Here is a 22,954-nt window from a genome sequence, read left to right on the forward strand (position 1 = left end):
CACAATATCGGTGTAGGTGATCAAAATGGCCTTGCGCACAGAGGCATGGCCTGGATCATCCTTGGAGGTAAGCACTCTTGCGTAAGCGGCACATGCGTGATATTGTCGTTAACTGTCCATCATCAGGCGACAAGGAACCGAGGCATAGTGGGTTGTCACTCGAAAAGGATGGGTGAGAGGGGCGCCCCCTACGAGAAGGGCCGAAAGTGTGCAGAGTGACAGTCTTTCAGCTCTCAAGTTCGCAGTCCAAGGCTGCAGCGACTAATTGGCCATCACTTGGTCAGGGTCTGTCTTCTGCAGTGTTACAGGCCAATCGCATTCGTGCCTGCTGGGCATGGCATTGTTCGCGTATATGCAGTGTTGGCAATTTACCATAGGTATGCTGACGGGCAAATGAGGTATAGATGTTCGCGTCAACGGGGCTAGCTGCACTGCCTGCCAGATAACGCATGCGAGCCATCGCCAGGCACGAACAGGCGAGATCTAAACATGATGTGAGGGTAGCAATTGTGCCGTCTCGCTCAAGACATGGTATCTAGTATTGAGCACCCTCGATGCGTGAGTCAGTCGCGTCGAGGCCAGTATAGGCTTGACCTATTATGAGATTAGTAGGCTTGAGCTTCCTGTGTTTTCTGACTATAGTTGCGCAGATTGCTTCAACCTAGCCAAGTCGGGAGTGTTGTGCATCTCAAAGCTTTCGATCCTTCGATGTCGTGCAGGCACGCATACATGCCTAAGCGAATAACTGATGGCGAAACTCGCCACAGGGACGTGAGAAAGCTTACAAGAGACAGGTGGGTCAAGGCTGCCGCTGTGAGCCAAACATTGCTGGTGCAGCATCTGAACTGATTGGTCCAACATTTCTTCAACGTCGATCTTTGTGAGGGGATTAGCGTTAATGAGGTGATGCACGCGAGGCGGGGGAGGACTCCCGTAGCAGGGATTAGCGTGAGTATGAGTCTAGGGCTTAGCACTCACTTGGCTCGACCGCATTTACGGACTCGCTAGGTACGATGTGCCCATGCGAGCAACGTACGTGTCCTATACAGATGTCCGTGATGAGCATGGCTACATGAGACGAGTGATGAGAGCCCACTAGGTAGGTCTGGTCGCGATAAGACATGCCGTTATGCAAGCAAAGGATGAATGCAAGCAAGGCATCGGTTCATTGGTCTGCAGACAGAGCAATCAGTCGATGGCGAAGCAACCGACTTGGGCTTCGGCCTAGGTTAGTGATGAGCACCTTGGCTTGCGGTGTAACTCCTCAGGATAATGACCTTGTACCACAGCAGGAAACACTCGTGAAACTTGCGGAAAAGTTGAGCAAGCCGATGACAGACTCATGTACTCGGGCCGTGGGTAAACCGCGGCGTCTCATAGTGGCGCTTGATTCTTTGAGAAGCGGACGACTCGTTTGCCAATAGTCGAATGTACGGGATGGTCATATTGGCTAGAGCCGTGAAGAACTTGCATTATCGCCCGCAGGTTTGGGGTTGCATGTCCTGTCGGTTGTCCAAACACGCGTTATAGTTAGTAGGTGTAGCGTAACGGATGAATGATCCCCACACAAAGAGCTATTTTGATACTGATAGAGGATCCTCCTTCGCGGCGTAGCAGGCTGACAGCATTGTAGGATCGCCATGCAACTACCCGAAGGTCACTACGGGCAAGTACTGATCTGGTCATTTCGGCGCACAATGTAACGGGGAAATAGTTTGACTCGATTGTTGCTCATGCACACCGCTTAGTGCCTCTGAAAAAATGTCCGGGTGGTAAAGTGTGTAGACGAGGAGGTCCTTCGAAAGCGTGGTTATCGGTCAAGTTTGGAAGCAGGGACTGGTTGTGGGCCAATCAGACTGCGGTCGGTATACCGAGGAAAGGCACTTTTGACTTGGTCGAAGGGCGCGAGCGCGGGACGGATCCCATTCGGTCCGGTAAATGAGGGTCGCCCATGTCCCATCGGTGAAGCAAATGGGGCGAGAGTCGGGTTGCAGGGCACTAGATGGCCGTTGAATGCGTCAGAAGGGTGCAGCTGAAGCTTACCGTTTGGCGCCACAAACACCGTTGAGTGCTAGCCGAAACAGCAAATGGCTAGATGAGGGCTAAATGCTAACGGCTTTGGGAGTCCGAGGAAGAAGTCCAGATATGGCGGGCAAGTTGGGGTGCTGCCACTCTTTCTGGTGAGGCGCTTGGCGGGTGTTGCCAGGAGTAATTGGGCCCATCGAACGCCTGAGGGCGGCACAGTCGTCAACAGGTGGTAAGCGGTGCCTTTGGCCATCGCTCTCGTTTTCGGAGTCGCGTTTCCCATCGTTGTGTTTCCAGTGTCGCATTTCCCGGTCCAGAGCCTCGTTCTCGCGGCGCGTTCGTCCCCGAGACGGGAAGCCCACAGTTGCGTTCATTCGGATGCAGCCGCAGTCGTCCAAAGAAGCAAAGGAACACCCTGGCAGAGAGGCACATTGGACAGTGGCACAGGCGGCGTCTAAGATTGGAGGGAGAGTACGGGAGGAGTCACGTGGGGCATGGCTAGGTAAGCAGCTAGCCGCAGTGGGCGCACAAGGCCGGACAGGTCGCTGCACAGCAAGACACCCACCTGTCGACTTTGGCGGGCCGATTGCTGGTCGAGGATCCTGTGCGCTGTGCACTGTACTCGTGCTTCTGGTGTCACTCGGATCCGGAGCATGGTGTTCAGTGTCGTCCATGTCCTGTCTTGTGCTCGTCGGGGGGCCGGCGGCAGGGCTCGAGTCTGGCAAGATTGGCATGCCACAAGCGGATCTTCAGCCGTCTGCCCCGAGCCCCTTAGCGCCTTCGCACGCTTCCGCGTCTGGCGTCCCGCCGTGCGAGGTCCATGCTGGCAACATGGGTGGCTATGGGTGCGACATGGGTGGCTGTGGGTGGGCGACATGGGTCGACATGGGTTCGTTGACGGCATCAGGTCCCCGCTGCATGCCATCTCAAGTGGGCCCCAAAGCTCTCTTTCACAGTGCAGCAGCGCCTTCCCCCGCAGCCTGCGCAAACCAGTGACATGCCCTTGTCCCAAGCCCCTCAACGGGGGCCTCCAGCCGCTTCTTCCTGAGCGGAGCTGCACAAGAGTTACTGGAAATACTAGACCCTTTCCACTCTTCCCGTGAGACCCTACTCCTTGTGCGACCCTGCTCTTCTTCCTCAACTCCCATCATCACCGCCGCCTGACCGCCAGATTCAAACTTAAGACGACCGAATGCCATGATGGGGAGCGACTGGCATCCACGCAGGCACCCGCAGCCCGATTCCAACCACTTTCCCCGAACCCTCCCCAGCTTTGCTGAGCTGACATCGTCGTCGTCCGACTCAGTCCTGCAACGTCCGCGTGACTCTGTGCCGCCGCCTACGCCAGCCGACCGGCCTGTCTCGCAACCCACGCCGCCGACGACGCTCGCTGCGCTGGACTTTGCGAATTCGAATTCGTCGGCCTCTTTCACAGCAATCAATCACTCGAGCCCGCATGTCAGGTAAGTAGCCGTGACAGAGCCTGCGGCAAGCGTGCTGACTTGTTGGGCAGCCCCACCAACACCAGAATTCCAGCACTTGCACCAGAACATCAAAGGTTTTCTCTTTCATTACCACAGGCGACTGCCGCATCATACAGCCCGGCAGTCTCGTCATTTGGTTCATCTCGACCTTTGCAAGACGCTGCACCACCGCAGCCACCACCAACTGTCAACGTTCGCCAAGACTCTGCCATCTCCCAGCACCGCTTCGACAACTCCAAAGAAGCCGAGTCCTCTCTCCCTTCAGCTGTTCTTGCCTTTTCTTATTTCCACCCTGTTGTGGGTAATGGCCGTCAGTCCAACGCTTCTCCTCATTCCCCAGCGAGCGAATACCGCTCAAACCAGGCACCTGTAGAGACAGGAACCCGCAACCAAAACGGTGCAACCTCGCCCTCGTTATCTTCAGACGCCCACATTTTTGCAGAATCTTCCAGGTCACCAGAGCAAGCGCGAGACGCCAACACAGATTCCGGATCCAGGAGACCATTACCATCTCCTACATTGGATCAAACAAACAGCAGTGGACGACATCAACGCTACAACGTAAGATTTAACACCGTCTACACCTCGGAAAACATGCCGCCCAACCAAAGACCCCGGCCAGACCCTCATCCGACGGCCCCTGTGCCAGTGGAGACTCCCGAAGAACAGCCATCGCCTGAGCACACTATCAAGCCTTCTGTGGAGCAAGCTATCTTGGCCATCACCACTGCAGCTCCTCCCCCTATGGAGGATTCGGCGCAGCTTCAGCAAAATACGCCGCAAGTCGAGCGATGCAAGAACTGTGGTGTTCGCTGGAAGCGGCCTTTACCCGGAGAGAATCAATTTCGTAATAGTTCGCCCGCACAAAACATACGCGAACAGACGAGGTTGACGGAGGATTATATCAAACGACTAGAAAACCACACAAAGTACGCCGACGAAGCGTATGCACATTGGGTACGCCAACATCAGATGTGCGCTGCGACTGCAACTAGTCCGCCTGAGACGGAAGCCGCCCATAAGTCACGGAGCAGAAGCGTAGAAGACCCTTCACCTCCTAGTCCTCCAACCTATCCTGTTTCTGCCAAGCGAAAGTCCGAGATACCTCACGAAGCCTCCAAGTACCGAAAAGTAGTAACATTCGACCCCCCATCCAACCCGACACCACCCGTCCGCCCCACCGCTCCGGCTTAGGTCACTAATGTCTACATTACACCGTTCACGATTACGCTTCCGCACACGAAAGTTCTCATTCGATTCACGTCCGCATTTGCATTTGGGTTGGTGTTCATGACAGCAAAAGAAGATCCTCCGCTATACCCCCCATCCGGTCGTCTTCACGCTTTTGCCTTGGCTGCTATTTTTTGGCATTTGGTACTGTAAGGGTTTACTGCTCGGAAGAGATGGGATAAGAGAAAGATCGGCGTTATTATTCTTGGCAATGTCTTCCTCTTCCCGGCGTCATCCTTTTTACGCCACTATGGCTCTCTATGATGAGTAGCATTTATCATGTTGCTGCTCAGATCTGCACGTTTCATGGTGCTATGTATCACCTGATGTACATGGTACGCCTCCACATCTACGTTTCGCACCTCCTTCGCCCGCGTCCCATCTCCGGTGCCGGCAGCATGTACCTATCCCGCCAGCTATTACTCGACGATATTGCTACTATACCCAATCTGATCTCTTCTTCACAACTGTTGGACTGCTGCACCAGTCGAGTCTCCACTACTGACCCTGTTACCAAAGCGCGAAACTCACAAACCTTATCCAAACATTAGGGGCCCAGCATCCCGTGCTCAGACAAGGATGCACCAGCCCCGCACAAGCGACGAGCGTCAAAGCGGTTCGGTACGAAACCCAAAGTATCAATCAATATGGATCCGCTGAAACAGAGTTCTGGTATCCCGATCGATCTCTGGCTCACCCTTGCACCTGGATGCAGTCTTTATTGACGCAGTCTCGACTTTTACATGTACAACAGCCGGCAAATTCAATCGCAACCGCGCTCTAGCGTGTCGACATCATTCAACGCCTCACACTCGGCGGAGCAGCGAATCACACACTCAGGGCATGTTACAGCTTACGCTATCCGAATTACCTGCATGACTAGATACACCCTTACATGGCTACTCGCAAAAACGGGATAGGGTGACACGGCTGACGGCTGCCGAGCGGGGCTTCCCGAGTCGCCAACGCTGTTGAACTCGCTATCGCGGCTAATCATAATTCGTCGCTCAACTTCCCCATTCCGGTACAGCGGAGTCTTTCGGTGCCGCTTGAGTTTGGCCGACTCCGGTATGCTCTCGAATATCGATTTTGAGCTGGATCATCGCGGATTTGGGATGCAGCTTACATGCGGTCATACAGCGTAATGGCAACTTAGGCAAAGGATTTTACAAGAGCTGGTTTTGTGTATGTGGCTAGCAGATAGTAGGTTTTGTGTTGCCCAGCAGATTGTGCATGGTTTTCCTTGGTGCGGGGAGTACACGGAGGTCTAGGTATCAAACACATACAATCGAGCCACAATTGACAATGACCTCATCATCAGTGTCCACTTGGGCGGCGTCATCAGCCTCGCCAATCATCACCTTTTCGATACCGTTCTTACGGGCTTCGCCACGCCTCTCTCACGCGACTGCTTGCTGATCTTTTGATGTTCGCCTCACGAAATATCCATGTAAACCCAATCGGTCGCTTAGAATTCACCAAACTGAACAAAATGCACCCGCAACAATTCCGAGTTGCTGGGTTCAAAGACCTCGGAACGCCCTTGCAACGTTCTTGTATAAATAGTGAGCGTCGATCGCTCGGAGCACGCAGCGCCTTCGGGAAACGCTGGGTGCCGATTGCAGATCTAGGCTCTAGCGCAGGCAAAACTCTCTCGGCGCGTGCTAACGGCTTGTGTCGCTGGCTGGGAGCGCGAGGCTACGGGAACGCTCGTCGAGTCACAACACCTGGGCAGTTGTTTGAGAATGTGGGTATACAATCGGTCCGTAACGTGATTGCAAACCTGCTATACCCGGACTTGAATCTTGGCTGCGATGCCGAAAACAACGCCTAAGTGCCGCTTAATATCCTTCGGCAGCATACGGCGTCGAAATGGTTGCATGATATACGTCATACCACCTGCAATGTGCTAAGGGGGCTGAGGTGTTTGGGCTTCAAGACCTTGTCGCTCACGTCCTGTAAAGCTATCCGCCCACGACGCAAAAAGTCACAATTGAAGCCACGTAGCAGTTGGACCTGACCCAGAAATAAGGCTCCATTTGTTAGCAAGTTTTCTGCACAAGGCAATCTTCTATGCATGAACTTGGACGCTCTAGACGCACCACTGTACCCACGCGCCAATTCCTTCCTGATACAGCAGCAGTATACAAGTACAGTTCATATCCTTTTCCGCTTCCCCTACTTGGCGATGCATCATCGACCGCGGGAAGGCACAGACAGTACTCGCAACCGTCCTTCGTCAGACCCAGCGAAACGCTAGCCGCAAGAGCGTAGCCTTGGGGTGGAGTCGCCCCGACTGACGCCGTAGGCTAATACAACACAGGCCTTTCGAGTCGCGGGCTCTCCCTGAAGCTCGACCCATGCATTGTTTGATTGGCGCATCAGCCACTGAGGGCCAGAACCAAACACACCTGTTCCTTTCGCTTCCCGCGCAAATACACATTAATCTGACTCGCCAGCCGTTGTGGGATCACTGGGGTGTCTTGTGCGCATCTCACCTCACGTGAGAAGACTGCCGTTGGGCGTGCCGGCGGAATTTCCCCGTTGCCTCCTGGTTTGCGTACATCCTGACTCGTGGCGCAGTAAATCCGCCCCCTCACAGTTAGTAGCGGAGTGAATAGACGGACCTGAAATGAACCCCTACCGTGATCACAGGACAAGCCGCGTCTGCAAGACTACGCCTCTCATCACAACCGTGGCGATGACAGCTGTCAAAAGACAGGGCCCTTTATGCAGCCTGGTCGTAACAGGCAAGAGACGGGCTGCGGTTGCATTGGCCCGAACGACGGCCTTTCTTGCAGGTGGAGCATTCCGCGGCAGCAACCTTCCTCGCGATATATTGTCTATACCTGAGCTTCGGTATAGCCTTCTACGGTTTGCACACTCCGCCTACAAGCGCGATGCAGCGCATCGCTTGCAGCTGATAAAGGCAAATTCCACCGCAAGAAAGTGCAGCAGGGGTGGACAAGATATCTTGCGAACTGGGATATGCAGCGAATCGGAAGGGTCGGCAGCGAAGCATTTCTCTCAAGTTGGCACATTGAACACCATTGGCAAGAACGTCGGCGGTTGGGCTTGGAGTTCGCGAGTAATGCTATCAAGAACGTTACAGGTAGCATACCGATAACATCATTGCTGCATTAAATTACATTCCAACATTAGACGCAAGTGATTGGCTAGTTTGCACTTTGGTTCAGCAACGCACCAGATACAGCAGCCAGGCCGGAGACAAAACTTAGCTCCGTCCACGATACCGCATCAATACACTTTCGTCCCGTGCATACCAGCTCCGAAACCTCATCTTCAGCCGCCATTACCCCAACTGTGCCACAAAGGAGATGCGCTCACGGAATCCTGCATCCGCCCCTCAATCAACGGAAGACCGCGCAGCTACCAAGTGCACCGCAATCAAAGTGCGGTAGTACAATCCAGCCGAGTTTTCAATCTTGGTATAGAAGCTTCGCACGCGATTATAAGGGGTGAGACTCACGGCATGATGCAAGGGGCCTGCTTCATAGAGCACATTCTGCAATGTTAGGTTTACCGGTGTTATGCAGATGGTAGGCTGTAGCGCGCGCCGACTCTGCGGTTGCAACGCTTTCGTCCGATCCAAGAGCAAACTTGTTAAGGGCCTTGACTGCTGCGACTGGCTGGACTTCAACGCCGATGTGCGGATATGTATGCAGGTTTTTCTAGGGTTGTATCACGTTGCGCAAGACTGATGATGCCCCTGCGTTCTCTTTGTGGTGTCGACACCCTGTATTACTCTACCATACACACAGATCGCTGTACGATACTAGGTCGCGGTCTCCGATCTATGTTGTATCAGATACCCACACCGTCTCACTTGCATGGTCATTTTGCTCAACTATTAGAGGTGCGGGTCAGAATTGCGCGGTCGTAAGTACAGGGAATAGGGCATATTTGTATCGTATTCGGGGACCAAGAAGGTTTGGAGATCGATCGTCGAGATCTTGTTCGAATGCGCAATCCCCCTCTTTTTTAACCCACGCTAGATGCCCTGGCCCGCATGAACAACCAGCAAACGACAATGACAACTACCCACTACCGGCGCGTCGTCGTCGCGACCTAGATCAAAGGATTCCCCATCCTGACATATCAGCTTGACCGTAATCAGACAATGTGGAAATCCATATGCACGAAGTCCCCATCTGTACTTTCCTCCTTTCTCACTTCGTGTTCCTCCCGCAAGCCACCTCCGCACTTAGCACTAGATATCGTTGTCATCGGAAAAAGCAAGTACGTGATATAAGTTCTCGTGCCATCGGGAGATTACGCCGATATTGAACACCTGCGTAACATAGAAATGCTTCCATTGGCTAGGAATACATGTCCGCAGACCGAGACAGCTGGCGGGTGACAGATTTCGCTTATCGTAGCTCGATCTAATATTGCCTTTCGTGGAGAGATATTGGATGATTTTTCTCGGTATTTTGCCCGTATGTGTGGGTGTGTGGGTGTGTGGGGTGTGGCAAGAGGCAAGCTAATACTAGAGCAGCTTTCAGGTACAAAGCTGTATTTGCATTGGTGGCAATCATTTTAGCCTTCTTTTGCTGTTGTCAGTACCTTTTCCCGCTCTACACCAATCCAACCGTCTCCTGGTTTGTTTGCTATCGAGTTGTGTCCAGAGAACAGGCCAAAATCGATTTCCGATTGGGGAAGTAGGCGCGAGTATGATTGTCTCATACACAAGTTGCCGGTAGAATAACGGGTAAATGTGATAGTAGAGTAGAATAGTCGACAGCCACTGTTTTGGATTTGCTCTCATGCTCGCGTTCGTGTCCAACGTCTCGAAGTATCAGGCGGAATCGGAGACAACAAATAAGCCGGTAGCATGGAATTGGAAATGAATCCTGGTTACTTTGCCAAGATGGAAAACGTCATGGATTGCGTCAAAAAGATAGACCCGTGCACATATACTTGGGAAAGGAGCAGAGGGTTGGAAGTGAGGGAAATAGCTCATGTTAGTACGAGTGGTACGAATGGGATGAAGGGGCGATGGGGGGCGTGGTCGCGGCGTAGCGGGTAACGGCTTAGCCGCCTTACCGCGAATGTGCATTAGCATAAAAGGAAATGAACGTTTGAAAGATGCACATTATTTGTTGTTGTTTTCCTTCTTTCTTTTTTTACATTCCTAAGACTTGGGGTTGCGTGGCGTTTGTGTGGTACACATGATTTCTTTTTGCTCAAGAACTTTATTCGTAGTTACCGTGTCTCAGTCAATGAAAGTCTATTAGAGACGCCCACGTGCTATTGTACCAAGAGGATGGAAAGTATGGATTGCCATCTCTCTATTCCAGAAATTGTGCAAACTATGACTATCACCCCTTCCATCAACTTGCATTTCATCGTCTTGTTCCCTGCGTTCTCTTTTACTACACTCCATAGCCGCTCTCGACACCATATTTAGCTACAAGTACGGTTGGTGTAATTGGAATGATGTAATAGTTAGAGCCTAACGATAAGTTTACCGTATTGGACGACTGGGACACCTTCATCTGTCATGTTGTTGCCGCTGGCGCCAAAGGCTCCGTTTGGAATATGACAAACACCATTCCGGCGCTTTCGATATAGCTCTACGAGTAGCTTGCTGTAAAGCGTAATCTTGAGGGTGGAGGAACCTGTTTCCCTCTCTAGGAAGGAGCTGATGAGTAAGTTTACGGGGTCGTTGAAAGTAGCTGAGGCACGGACAGGCAAATACAAAGCACTGTTGGGGTTTTTGACAACAAACATCATCCCGCCATTAAATCTACAGCTTATTACCCATATTGATATGCACCGCCTTCAACTGTGAGTAGGCCTCTAACCCTGCCTCACCAAGCTCCCGTCCGATCCCGCTTTGCTTGACACCACCAAAAGGTATCCTGTAGTCGCAATCCTGACTGCTGTTCACCCAAACCATGCCCGATTCAATCTCCGCAGCCACTCTGTGAGCTCTTTCAAGATCCTTTGTGAAGATGGCGCTGCCGAGACCAAAGATCGAGTCGTTGGCCATGTTTATCGCTTCCTCTTCGCTTGAGAAAGTTGCGATCACTACGAAAGGCCCAAAATCTCCTCTCTATAGATGCGCATGTTGGGCGAGACCTTTGTAAAAATTGTGGGCTTGACGTAGTAGCCATTGCCTTCACAAGCCTCTCCACCCTCAATCAGCTTTGCACCCTCAGATTTACCAATGTCGACGTATGAGAGCACCCGTTCGTATTGTTGTTTAGTGACTTGAGGACCTTGGAAAGTATCATCGCTCCATTGATCACCGATAACAGAAACGACCTTGATCCGCTGGCGGAACTGGGTGATGAAGGAATCGAAAATCGACTCCTGAACAAGTATACGAGAAGTAGCCGTGCAAATCTGGCCTTGGTTCGACATGATACCTACGTGCGACCATCGTACCGCTTGTTCCATGTCGGCATCTTCAAAGACGATCAACGGAGACTTGCCTCCAGTCTCCAAAGTAATGTTCCTCAGTCCTGCAGCAGCCATCTTCATGATCTGGGTTGCAGTAGTGGTAGAGCCCGTGAAAGCGACTTTGTCGACGAGAGGATGTTGTACCAGCGCTGCACCTGCTTCCCGTCCAAGCCCGTTCAAGATATTTACAACGCCAGCCGGGAATCCAGCCTGCTTGATAAGCTTAGCTAAAATGAGAATCGATAATGGTGTCTGTTCCGCTGCTTTCAATACGACCGTGTTGCCGCATGCTAACGCAGGTCCAAGTTTCCAGCAAGCCATGGATAAGGGGTAGTTCCAAGGGATAATCTGAGCGATAACACCGATAGGCTGGCGTAGAGTGTATGCAAATTTCTGAGGGGTGGTACTAATTGTCTGCCCAGAAATCTTATCCGCCCAACCAGCGTAGTAGCGAATAGTAGAAAATGCTTCAGGAAGGTCTTCGTTGAGGGCTACGCTGTAAGGCTTACCTGATGACGTTTAGCATGTGTCTTCAATTATCTGTTCTACGAAGCTCACCGTTGTCCCAAGCATCGATAGTGGCAAGAAGTTCCTTGTTCTCTTCCATCAAGTCTGCAAGCTTTGCCATGAGTCGCCCACGTTGAGTAACGCATATTTGCTTCCATTCCGGATTCTTCAATGCCTTCTTTGCTGCTTGGACTGCACGATCAACATCCTGCTCGGACGCAGCCTGTACTACAGCGATCTCCTTTTCCGTGGCAGGGTCGATTGATGATATTGTGTTTGTTGGCGATGATGAGTCCACGAATTCATTATCGATGAAGAGGCCTGTGGGTTGCTCCTACTCTTGACCATTCGGAGCTTTCAGCTTGATGACTTGAGGCATGGTGGGTGATTATGATTTGTTAACGTAGTTCCGCAGTCTCATTTGTTTTCATGCGGATTTCAAGTAGTGATGGTGACTCTGTACAAGGTGCGAACATGGTTATGTATCAACGTTTGCTTCGATCCGGAGCTTGTGGGGTGGGGTCGATTGAACCCACACTAGGTTATCACAGCAGAATTAGTGGCTTTGACGACTGGAGCTAGGAGTCTCCTGCCGCATCTGGTAATCTACTCCCTCCATTTTCGTTCGCAAGCTCCACCAGAGGGACAATGTAGAAGCGGTTCGTCTCCTATCAAGGGACTGTGGTGGCTGAAGCCATGTTTCGATCTTATCGTGCGGATCCGCAACAGGCGCGAACACAATATTTGCAATGATCGTTTTGATTGTGGCGGAAGGCAGTGGATAGCTAGAGAATTATGGTGCTTCTGTTATCTAGTCTTTTTCGATGGGGATGGAATGGTGCGGCCGAATGCTGTCGCTGGGGGCGTGCTCGGCTGATGCCAGACGCTAATCGTTGACCTCACACCGACGTTCGTTCACGCTTTATGCCATCACTTATCACTAATCCCATGCCACATTACAACAACAAAGCTTTTAGTCAGGGCGTTCGAATCTATTTATGCTACTGCGAAACTTGACTACGCACTGTAGCTTTCTGCAGACAGCCCTCTGTGCTCAATGTCTTTTCGTCTACCACTTTGTAACTGCCTACTTACGTAGGTAGACTTCAACATTGGCAATGATTAAGCACTCAAATCCAGAGAGCTGTATATGGCCTGAAATTGTGCTTCCACTCTCAGTTCGAGGTTGTCAGAAAGGCAAAAGGAAAGAAGAGGTGCAGGATCGAACGTATAGACCTGGCGACAAAAATACTTACATTATCCCCGGCAGGCAATACTATGGCATAGCGCGATCAGTAACATTCCGAAATTCTACAACCAGGGGTTTCAGCTGATGTGAGAAGCTATTTCAGAGTAGAGAGGTACGGAACGTGTCGAAAATTGACAAGGACATATACACACCAAAAGACATCAGTCATAGACTTAGGCGCCCACTCACCGCAAACACACGGGAAATGAAACATTGAATCCACTCACATGTTCCACTAAGTTTCCACCCCCACAAAATGGGAGCCTACTCATATGAGAGCCTCACTCGTCGTGCTCTATTAGGGTCAGCTCCTATTCTTGTCACTCATCCCCTTCACTCCTACTATGTACGGCGTACTACGATCGACCATGATAGGACTGTCGTCATTCTTGTTAAAGCTGAACGTGACCGTTGGAGGCTTTCGATGAACCTGTATCACGTTCAGCAGGCACCATCGTATCTAGGCGCCGAGATGCGCACTCTCCGCGATGAAAATATTCTTCAATCGCATCTAGAAAGACCCATAGTGAGTGGCTTGTTCTAGATCTGAAGTGAATGTGCAACACTCCACCAAAGTAAGTGATCTCTGCCCATCGCTTTCGCCGCCGTTCCTTATCTTTCAGGGCCAAACCAATGGCGATACGGCGCTAGTCTGCCTAAAATTTACTGTGAGCGATTGCACCAGTTTCTTTATTTTGCAGCAGCTCCGACGTTTACCACGCCAACTGATCCCACCCTCATCAGATACACGTCAAGCAACGAGTCTTCTAAAATCGGAAGAACCGAACGTTCTACACGATACGATGTGAGATGTAAACAAGATGCGGTTTGTGACCGGTCTAGCTGATATGGCCTATTTGCAACACCGGTTCGGTGAACTGTCTGTCTTAAAGATGGATACAGACGATGCAAAGATCTACGAGAGGTATTTTAGTCCTCAGTTGGCACTCGTGGACACACCGTGGCTTACTCCCTCATAGATACCACGGTCAAATACGTTGTAAGATGGAGTGTGACTTATCTCTCCCTTCTTCTGATAGAGCGACAACTTTGCCGAGATTCCTATCAAATATTACAGCCCCATGATCGTTGAGATTGTTACTGGTTCCGTTATCGACCCGAAGTACAGCCTCCCAGACGGTATTTCCAATGGCACAATGGCGGCGGAGATTCACATGCAGGTGTATTGGTGTTGCTCTGCTCTTAGCGAAGCCGGTCCAGGCGTAGGCGTTCACGGGCAGTACTTCTAGCTACGATACCTTGGAGGACAGTGGGATAATTGCGTTCATGTAGTACTACACATCTAATGAAACCTCTTGGAGCCCATGGTGTATTCTTATGATAATTCTGACTATCATGTCAAACAATGTCTGTATGTTACTACTATGCTCATGTCGTTCTTCATCGTGTCTATCGAAAGCCTTGATTTACTCCAGACTTTCACATTGACCTCATCATTTGTGCCGCGTAGTACTATCGTATGCCTGGTTCCCTCTGCAAAGTCGAAACACAACTTTTAAGTAGTCCCATTAACCTTAGTTGTATGTTCCGTCCCGCAGGCGTATCCGCATGTTTGCCAGCACCCCAACCAAATGGTAGCACCAACCTTCTTCTACTTTGCTTATCTAGCACGACGAGTGCATCTAATGGAAATTTGCCTCCACCAAGAGGATGTAGTAGGCCTAGGCGGACGAAGTGATTGTTCGAAGGTGTCGCAGCTTGTATTATGGGCAGCGAGAAGGGCGCAGACGAAGAGAGTCTATGTGTCGAAGGATCGTGGCAGAGGACGAGGGCTTGGAGGGATGGCGAGAGAGCGTAAAGGTCTGGTAGTGCGGAGCTGTCGAATGTTAGTGGTGGTTCAGATGGGATCGGGATGATTTTACCATAGCAATTCGTAGTGTACTTGAACGTTTCCTTGCACGCACAAAACTATTATTGACCCCTGTCCCTTGTACCTTGGCCAGTTGTCATGCGCCTGTAACATACTGCCTGGTGGAGTCGCGAGCGTGTTGCTAGCAAGTATAGCGTCTAGATCCACGCTCCATGCTTCTTCCGGGCTTATAATGTCTAGCTCTTCCAGTTCGCACTGTGTCTTCGATCTCTTCAAGTTCTCGCCTAATACTGGCAGGGCAGGCGACGGCTCTCTGCGGTACGGTACCTCGTCGTCGTCATCGTCAATGGTCAGGCGCGAACGTTTGCGGCTAAGTGCCACGTTCATGGTCCAGCTGTTCTGCGTAAGTAGATCGCCCATCTACGGCATCACATGATACATGCGTTGTGGACAAAGAAGACGCGACCAGCGCACATGTTCCTACAAATAATTTAAAGTGCTCGTGGTTGTCGCAGAGACGCCCGAGCGAAAGGCTTGTGGTTCCTGCACGCCAGGCCCAAGCTCCCTGCATACCCCGCCACCGCGCCTTGCCTACCTACCCCACTATCGAGCAGCTGCGCCTAGGCTACCAGAACGGCGGCTGGCGACGTGCGTCTTGGATGCTTCGCTTCGATGGCCTCGAGAGACGTCACTAGTAGACTACGGCAGAGCACTTGGAATGGGAGTGTTCCGCTCGAGATACGGCTGCACAAGGGCGACTGTAGGACATACGATGAGTCGGACCCTTACTTAGTATGTGCAACCTCGATACTTGCATGATGACGGTACAGCTCGATGACTTGTGAGCTGACTAGAGGCAGATACAATTTCCACGAATATCCTATCTTGGGTTACTCATACACAAACTACATGCCTTCTTCTCACGCAGCCTCATCTACCCCGACGTCACACCGAAAGATGCATGGTTATCCTACGAAGATGTGCCGTTGAAATGGCACTATCCTGTAGGTCTCCTCTACGACCTCTACTCTGGTGCTGAGCCCGCATATCCCTCAGACACGGATACAGAAGCTGTGCAAGCTCAAAAGATTGATAATGCAGAGGAAGAGCGCCAACATCTACCGTGGCGCCTCACACTGCACTTCTCTGGCTTCCCTTTCGAACAGCTCGTTCAACTCGACAATGACGACAAGCATATGCATGATCTGTTTATTCATAGTGTCAAGGAGGCGGACTACCTCAGAACAGGAACAGGAAAGACAGTCATGTTTTTGAGCAAAGAGGACAGCACACAGCTTTGGAATGGAGTGAAGAACCACGACTTTGCGTTGTACAATCCCATCAACCAAAAGCTGCTGAATCCGCAAGGAGTCAACCTAAGACATCTGCCGGTCAGGCTGTATCTCCCACATGCGTCGTCCGAAGGGGTTCAAGAAGAAACGGCACCAGGGAGTTTGAGAATTGTGCAGAGGCTGGTGACGCCAAATCTGTCGTCTAGTAGGTGTAATTGCGGTGTAGGTCCGGATGGGGCTGACAAGAAACAGGGCAACCACAGACCATCGGGACAGCATTGAACCAGATATTGCCGACACTGTTTCCGAGCAGACGAAGTCCGCTACTGGCACAGGCAGTGCTGCACGGTGCCGTCTTACCGCTGGGGGCGAGTGTGGAGGAATTGGTTCGGGCGACAGCATATCTTGACGGGTGGCTGCACATAGCTGTTGTTATGATGGCCTGAATAAGTGTTTTATGCCCAGGCAACATCGGTCACACGGTGGCCGAGTCATGTGCGACGCTATAGCACCATCCTTGATAACAACAATATTGGCTGTACGGGCAACGTCACTATGGCGGGCATGGAAACACACCCTGGATGTTTGCCTCTCACTCGCGACACTTGCTACGGGTGATGATGTGTGCGTGACATAGCGATCCTTCTCAGCGTTTCAGAGCGCCTCGTGTGCCATGCCTCGCCAAGATGCGGGGGCACAGGCACAACAGAAGCTTAGTGATGATCCCGGCTGCTCGAACCAAGGCCACCCCACGCGCCTCCGGTCTGCTTGGGCGCTATCGGCGTAGCGCGTCGCCCTGTTGACGGCAGAGGGAGCGTCTGGAAATGAGGCATTATTAGCATGCGTTGTTTTTGTCTCCGGTGCGCTAGGCGTGCTTTTGCCTGCCAGCCCACGGTTCGACTTGTCAAACGGCCAGGGCGTTCTATCCGAGGGTGGGCTCGCTGCGTGTTCATCAGTCACTGCAGATAAGCAATGGGCGATGACATCGTTGCTGCTTCTGCGGCACAAGAACGGTTAATAAGTGGCAGGGGTCGTGGTCGAGTGGAGCCGATGAGTAGCGTCAGCGGCGGCTTGCAGCAACCAGACGCAACTGTGTGGAGGCGCGCGAGGAGCGTCCATGGGGAGTAGCTACAGTGGATATCACCAGGTAAAGGGACCGGTGAAGCTGCGCAGAGGGCCTTCTTTGTTATCGTACGAACTAGGTAAACAAGTTGGAAAACAGTGAATCAACACGTGCAAACTCCCTTGACGTCTGCCGAACATGAGGCTGGCGATCGTCGGCTCATCTACGACGAAATGATGGCATGTCGCGCCATTGGCCGCGCTGGGTAGCTCCATCCTAGCTTCCTCAACCCTCGCGTTGCCAGGTCCCAGCCATTCATCTACTCCTGCTGCTGCTCTTCGTCCCGAATCTCCCACATCCCCAAAGTCCACGATCGGCTACCCACCTCAACACGCTCTCGCGACTCACACACGTAAGTTCACTAATTCCATGACCGCTCCCATCCCCGGCCGAAGCTCGCGCTTCTACCCTTGCAAGCTTGGAGGCTCCCGGCCAACCCGCTAGGACCCGGGGCCAAACAAAATGCCTCATCAACTGCAGAAATTTTCGGCGAGCCGGCGCATTTAAAAGCGGACTATCAGCCTCTGGCTATTAAGGCTTTTGATTTCACTCTTTGATGCTGCATCGCTGTCGACCTGCGCCATTCAATTAACATCGCCGAGTCCCTCTGCCGTCGCGACCGTTCCGTGGGTTTGATCCGATCGCGCTGACAAGCTTCCGTTACCATCACCAGCTTCCAAACAAAGCTTCATCCAGCTCGATAATTCAAAAGAGGTCCGATTCAATTCGTAAATGTAAGCTCAATGCCGCCTTTTCTCTCGAGCTGCCTAGGAGGTTGCGCGCCGCGTTATCCCATCTACGCCATCGGGACCAGTCTTGCGACAAGCCTTGGCTGAAGATCTTTCTGCTCCATAGCTCTCTTGGACTGAATCGCATTCGCCCAATGTCGCTGGCCTGTGCTTCTCCAGCTCCAGGAATCTCTTCAGCTACCCCGTTCGAACATCCTGTCTAACACATTCACCTCAGAAACCCACAAACACAATGGCCGCCATCTCTATGCCTATCGCTGCTCGCGCCGAGTACGCTCTCCACCAGCTTGCCAGGCGTGACAAGAACTGGGCTCAGCGTGAGCCCGGTGTCATCGTCGTCTTCGTCATTGTTTTCCTCGTCGCCGTCCTGGTCATTGCCATGTTCATCAACAAGAAGGTACGTTACCCAGCCTCACCAGCCACCTATATTCGCACTCTTCTAACACACAGCACAGAGGCAAGCCGGCCGTGGCGTCGCATAAGATACCCCCCCTTGATTCGAGTTGGAGCGCAGCCGAGCAGTACGATATGAAGGAGGACAAGACATGACCCCCGATACGAAGTCATAGATCTGTATGTTGGACGGGCAAGAGCTTGTGTATAATGTGTTTGAGTATTCGCGTATAGGATAACACGAGTTTTCCCTAACGGGATTGCACCGTGGTGCGAATGCCTATATTCCTAGGCTTCGTGGTAATAATGAACAAATCAAATACCCATTGAGCAGTTGTCGCGTCCAACATTTGAGGAATGAATGAGTTTGCTAACGCGTAAATGATGGCTCCCGGAAGCTGCATAATCATAACAAGGTGGCGCGTCAACCGATTGATTCGACATTGGTCGACTCACACCTCAATCTCTTCGTTGCAGTAGAAAAAGGACTGGACTAGGTCCATGCACATGCCCTGTGCTGTCGTCCAGCACAGTCGCGAACAAATACATTCTCACCGCCGTCGTTACTTTTCCAGCTTAGCTCGCTAAATCGTCTGCAAACGCAGGTTCAGACTTCCTGCATGCTCTACGGCAAAATAGGCTAGCACCAGCTGGAGCGATCGCTTGCTTCTTTCTAGCTGTAGTCCCCAACATTCTTCTTTCTAGTTTTCCTCGCCCGACAAAACTCACCACATCCATACGGCCCGATGCCAATGTTGACGAAGATGAGAGTAATTGCACTGCTCAAACTTATCCCTCGATGGACTTCTTACCTGTCACACTAGTTCAACCTACCTGTGGCTTTGTGGACCTTTACCCTCGTTGTCGAGCGCTTCCCCGTTCATGTACCCGTCAAGATAGCACTCACCGACAAAATGCCATTGATTGTCACTGAGGGATCTCAATACATATGGTACATTTCCACCAAACAAAATCACGATCGAGTCTCCAGCCATCATGCCTGCTGGTCCGAGACCGAGATGACCCGATGAGGTGATAAACAGACGTCTCTTCATCAGTCGTTCAAGTGATGCGATGTAACGTTTTGGATAGCGATCCTCCCAAGGATTGGGTCTGAAATCCGTTTCTAGGTTGCATGCCTCACTCAGTTCTTGCGCTCGATCATTGATACACGGCTTGATTGAAACCAATCCTACTAAATGTCCTTGGTCTGGGGGCTGTTTGGGCTTTGTTCCAATCTTGCGAAAGATTAGGGATAGACTTGAAGGTACTGAGTGGTTCAAATCGAGCGTCTCGATGCTCAGGCGTCTCGCCTGCTATCGTCACAAGGAAGAACGTGTATGGGGAACTTGGTGGAACCTCACTCGGAAGTCCTTGTAGCAATGGGCTCTCCCTGAAAATACCCGAATTGACTGTTCGTTTGAGATCAGACATTCTGTTTCTTCACTGGAGTAGGTATGATGTTGAAGTAGACATGGAGCCGGTTGTGTCTGGGAGGTTGCCTTGTTCCGACGCCACATACTTGGCTGTGCAGGCCAAACTGCAGCCTGATATTGGCATGTTTTTGAACACATGGATGACAAAAGAAGTCCAAGACTGTGCAAGTGTTGTTGTTCTGTGAGCCGGGATCATTTATCATCGAAGGAGAAACCATGTACAGGAAGACACCGTTTGGCTGGTTTCTTCAAACGAGGCATCATGCTGTCGGTATCGGGAGCTATGATGGCAGATTCGCGGACGCGTTGCTCTTCCATGTGACAATTTCATCAAGTAAAGCTGTGCCTTTTCGTTGTGATGGCTGGTGCAAATTTTGGAAGAGCGAAAACGGAATTACCCCGCGAACCATTGGAAGGCACCCATCCACGACCGTAGGCTGATCTAGGCATAGGCAGCAACAGCGACAACCTTGTAACGGCCGCCTGAAACCCATGTCACATAGGTATAAGAGTTATTCGTATTCTCATGAGGAAAAGTACAATCTTAACATTTCAAAATAATTCGGATTTTCTCTACGCTGCAACCGATCTTCCAATACACACCAACAACCATGCCGGTCACACTCACAGTTGCGGACCACGAATCCAACAGCTACTACAGAAATCACAAACTGACCTCTAGCGAAGAACTACTAAGAGGGACGAGTCCACGAGACTCGCAAAAGTGCAAAAGGGTTATCCAAAGTTCCATCCCCGAGGACGAGTTCGGTAAATCTCACCTCATCGAATCGAACAACGGGTTCGTCCACGCAGCTTTCAATGCATATTGCAGCCATCATCACCTTACCATCCGCCCCGAAGATGTATGGTTCGCCATCTTATCGCAGCTGAACTTCTACATCAACGCCAACGCCGAAAAACTGCGCGACCACTTCGTCTCGCACCAAGGGCAGAAACAGCTCGAAGTCAAAGACGTTGGCAATATCCATAGCGTAGACGTCGGCGCGCTCGCACGGCGCATGACAGCGTTGATACGGGAGAATGTCAAGGACCCTAACTTGCGAGACTGGATCATGCCAGCCTTCAGCACGACCACAGTTACCGACCGTACGACGGCTGCGGTGCTCATGATGGGCAGTATGCAGGCTTATTTCTCATACAAGATGACCCTCATGTGTGGGATTCCCACTGTCACTCTATTAGGTGAGCGCGCAGATTACGAAGATATCCTCGCCAGACTCGATAAACTGCCAGAGTTGGGGCCTCAGACAAGCACATTTGCAGACCTCCTTCGCCCCGTTCTGCGCAACTTCATAGCTACTTTTGATTCAAAACAGGCTGCCACCTCACGCGACTTTTGGTCCAAGATTGCGCATCGTTTTGGCGGAGGTAGTGGGCCGTCGTACCTGGGAGGCTGGTTGACGGCATTCTGCTTCTGGGACGACAAGGGGAAATGTATGTATGATCTGCAGAGAGGAGTGAGTGGCTGGGGAATTAGCCCAACCGATCCAGAGCGGTTGGAGTTGGATGGCGCATCATACCATCGCGTTGATACTAATGATATTCCGAGTGGCTTTGCTTCCGTGCCAGTCTTGGTGGACGACAATGGTACGGAGTACAAGACAAAGATGATTGCAGGGTCGCTAGGTATTAAGATCACAAGCAAAGACGACCCATGGGCTGGAACAGCGGAGGAGAAGCTGGATTCACTCCAGTCACTCAGTGGGTGGATGATGTATGAGATCAGAGGGCCAGGCGAGAGGGGTCCCTGGTTTGGGTGAAGAAAACGACTTGAAAGGAAAGGTGAGGATTCACAGACTCGTATTAAGCAAAGGTTAGATAGAGATAAGAAACAATGAAATAATTGCCTGAATTTGTTTGCATATACATCTCAAAAGTACAAATCCGACTCAAAAATATCGACTTCAGCGCAAAATCGCAGGTACACACAGCGAATATGATGCAGTGACTCTCCCACTACTACTACAACAGTCTCGACCACTCTAGGTGAAGGCCATGCTCTTCTTGATCTCCGCAATGGCTAGCGCAGGGTTCAGTCCCTTGGGGCATGTCCTTGAGCAGTTGAGAATGGTGTGGCATCGGTACAAGCTCATGCTGTTATTGAGGGCGTCCTGGCGCTCGGCCTTCTTCTCGTCTCGTGAGTCGGCGATCCATCGGTAGGACTGGAGAAGGACAGCGGGGCCAAGGTACTCCTCTTGGTTCCACCAGTATGATGGGCACGATGTCGAGCAGCAGGCGCAGAGAATGCATTCGTAGAGTCCGTCGAGCTTCTTGCGGTCTTCCTTGGACTGGCGGTACTCACGACCCTGGTAAACTGTTAGTACTAACTTTTCGGCAAGCTTCAGAATATATACGTACATCTGGTGCGGCAGTGGTGCGCTGCAGGTATGGCTTCACCGATCGGTATTGCTTGTAGAAGAGAGTCATGTCCGGTACGAGGTCCTTGACAACGTACATGTGGGGAAGCGGGTAGATGCGAGATTCCTTGGTAGTGTCGGTAGGAATGCGGCCTGTTGTATCCTATTAGCCTCCCAACTCCCATGTGCGATGCTATTCCACATACAAAGACATGCCAGTGTGTTGACTCCGTCGATGTTCATGGCACAACTTCCGCAAATACCCTCACGACAACTCCGCCTGAAAGTCAGAGTAGGGTCCACCTCGTTCTTGATCCTGATGAGCGCATCCAACATCATGGGTCCAGTCTTGTTCAGGTCGAGCGTGTACGACTGCATCTTGGGCTTGGACGTGGGCTCATCTGGGTTCCATCGGTAGATGTGGAAGGTCTTGGTCTTCGCATCTTTGCTGGCCTCGGGATCCTTGATTGTCGACGTCTCGCTTTCGGGGATGGGTGATCGCGAAGCATCGGGTGCGATCTTTTCGGCGACCTTGGAGATGGGCTCCCGGGCGTGAACGTCGTTTACGGAGGCGAAGCCACGAGAGAAAACTGCCGGGCGTACGGCTGCCGTGGAGCGTTAGCAATGCTCAATTGAGGTTGTGATACTGGGCGATATACGTACCAGTTCGCTGGGCAGCCAGACGAGTAAAAGCGCGTATGGAGGCCATTGTGTCTAATGTGGAGTGGAGAGTGCGGGCTGAGGCTTAAAGGTCAAAGTGTTGCTATCATCGAAGTTGTAGCGCCAGAGCGCCACTCAAGCTTCCTCGGTTATGACAACTGCCAATCT

General features: G+C 51.6%; 5 protein-coding genes across 5 annotated transcripts; 3 read left to right on the forward strand and 2 right to left on the reverse strand.

The window, feature by feature from the left end:
* Positions 1 to 3,225: 3,225 nt before the first annotated feature.
* Positions 3,226 to 4,703, forward strand: ALTATR162_LOCUS10519 (uncharacterized protein; the record flags this gene model as incomplete). The annotated part of the gene is made up of 2 exons (XM_043318155.1): positions 3,226 to 3,488; positions 3,539 to 4,703. The coding sequence occupies 2 exons, from the start codon at positions 3,226 to 3,228 to the stop codon at positions 4,701 to 4,703; spliced, it is 1,428 nt and encodes a 475-aa protein (XP_043174090.1).
* A 5,806-nt stretch (positions 4,704 to 10,509) lies between these two features.
* Positions 10,510 to 15,142, reverse strand: ALTATR162_LOCUS10520 (uncharacterized protein; the record flags this gene model as incomplete). The annotated part of the gene is made up of 5 exons (XM_043318156.1): positions 10,510 to 10,818; positions 10,869 to 11,677; positions 11,727 to 12,009; positions 14,560 to 14,761; positions 14,808 to 15,142. The coding sequence occupies 5 exons, from the start codon at positions 15,140 to 15,142 to the stop codon at positions 10,510 to 10,512; spliced, it is 1,938 nt and encodes a 645-aa protein (XP_043174091.1).
* A 604-nt stretch (positions 15,143 to 15,746) lies between these two features.
* Positions 15,747 to 16,493, forward strand: ALTATR162_LOCUS10521 (uncharacterized protein; the record flags this gene model as incomplete). Its single annotated transcript, XM_043318157.1, has 3 exons — positions 15,747 to 15,759; positions 15,812 to 16,252; positions 16,300 to 16,493. 3 exons carry the CDS (start codon positions 15,747 to 15,749, stop codon positions 16,491 to 16,493), a joined length of 648 nt encoding a protein of 215 aa, XP_043174092.1.
* Positions 16,494 to 20,359: 3,866 nt separating this feature from the next.
* ALTATR162_LOCUS10522 (uncharacterized protein) lies at positions 20,360 to 21,529 on the forward strand (the record flags this gene model as incomplete). Its single annotated transcript, XM_043318158.1, has 1 exon — positions 20,360 to 21,529. One exon carries the CDS (start codon positions 20,360 to 20,362, stop codon positions 21,527 to 21,529), a length of 1,170 nt encoding a protein of 389 aa, XP_043174093.1.
* Positions 21,530 to 21,751: 222 nt separating this feature from the next.
* Positions 21,752 to 22,835, reverse strand: ALTATR162_LOCUS10523 (uncharacterized protein; the record flags this gene model as incomplete). Its single annotated transcript, XM_043318159.1, has 4 exons — positions 21,752 to 22,075; positions 22,128 to 22,279; positions 22,333 to 22,731; positions 22,790 to 22,835. The coding sequence occupies 4 exons, from the start codon at positions 22,833 to 22,835 to the stop codon at positions 21,752 to 21,754; spliced, it is 921 nt and encodes a 306-aa protein (XP_043174094.1).
* Between the last annotated feature and the right edge of the window lie 119 nt (positions 22,836 to 22,954).

This window comes from Alternaria atra (genome assembly GCF_907166805.1).
Source record: "Alternaria atra isolate CS162 genome assembly, contig: 34, whole genome shotgun sequence".
In the NCBI taxonomy this organism is placed as follows: domain Eukaryota; kingdom Fungi; phylum Ascomycota; class Dothideomycetes; order Pleosporales; family Pleosporaceae; genus Alternaria; species Alternaria atra.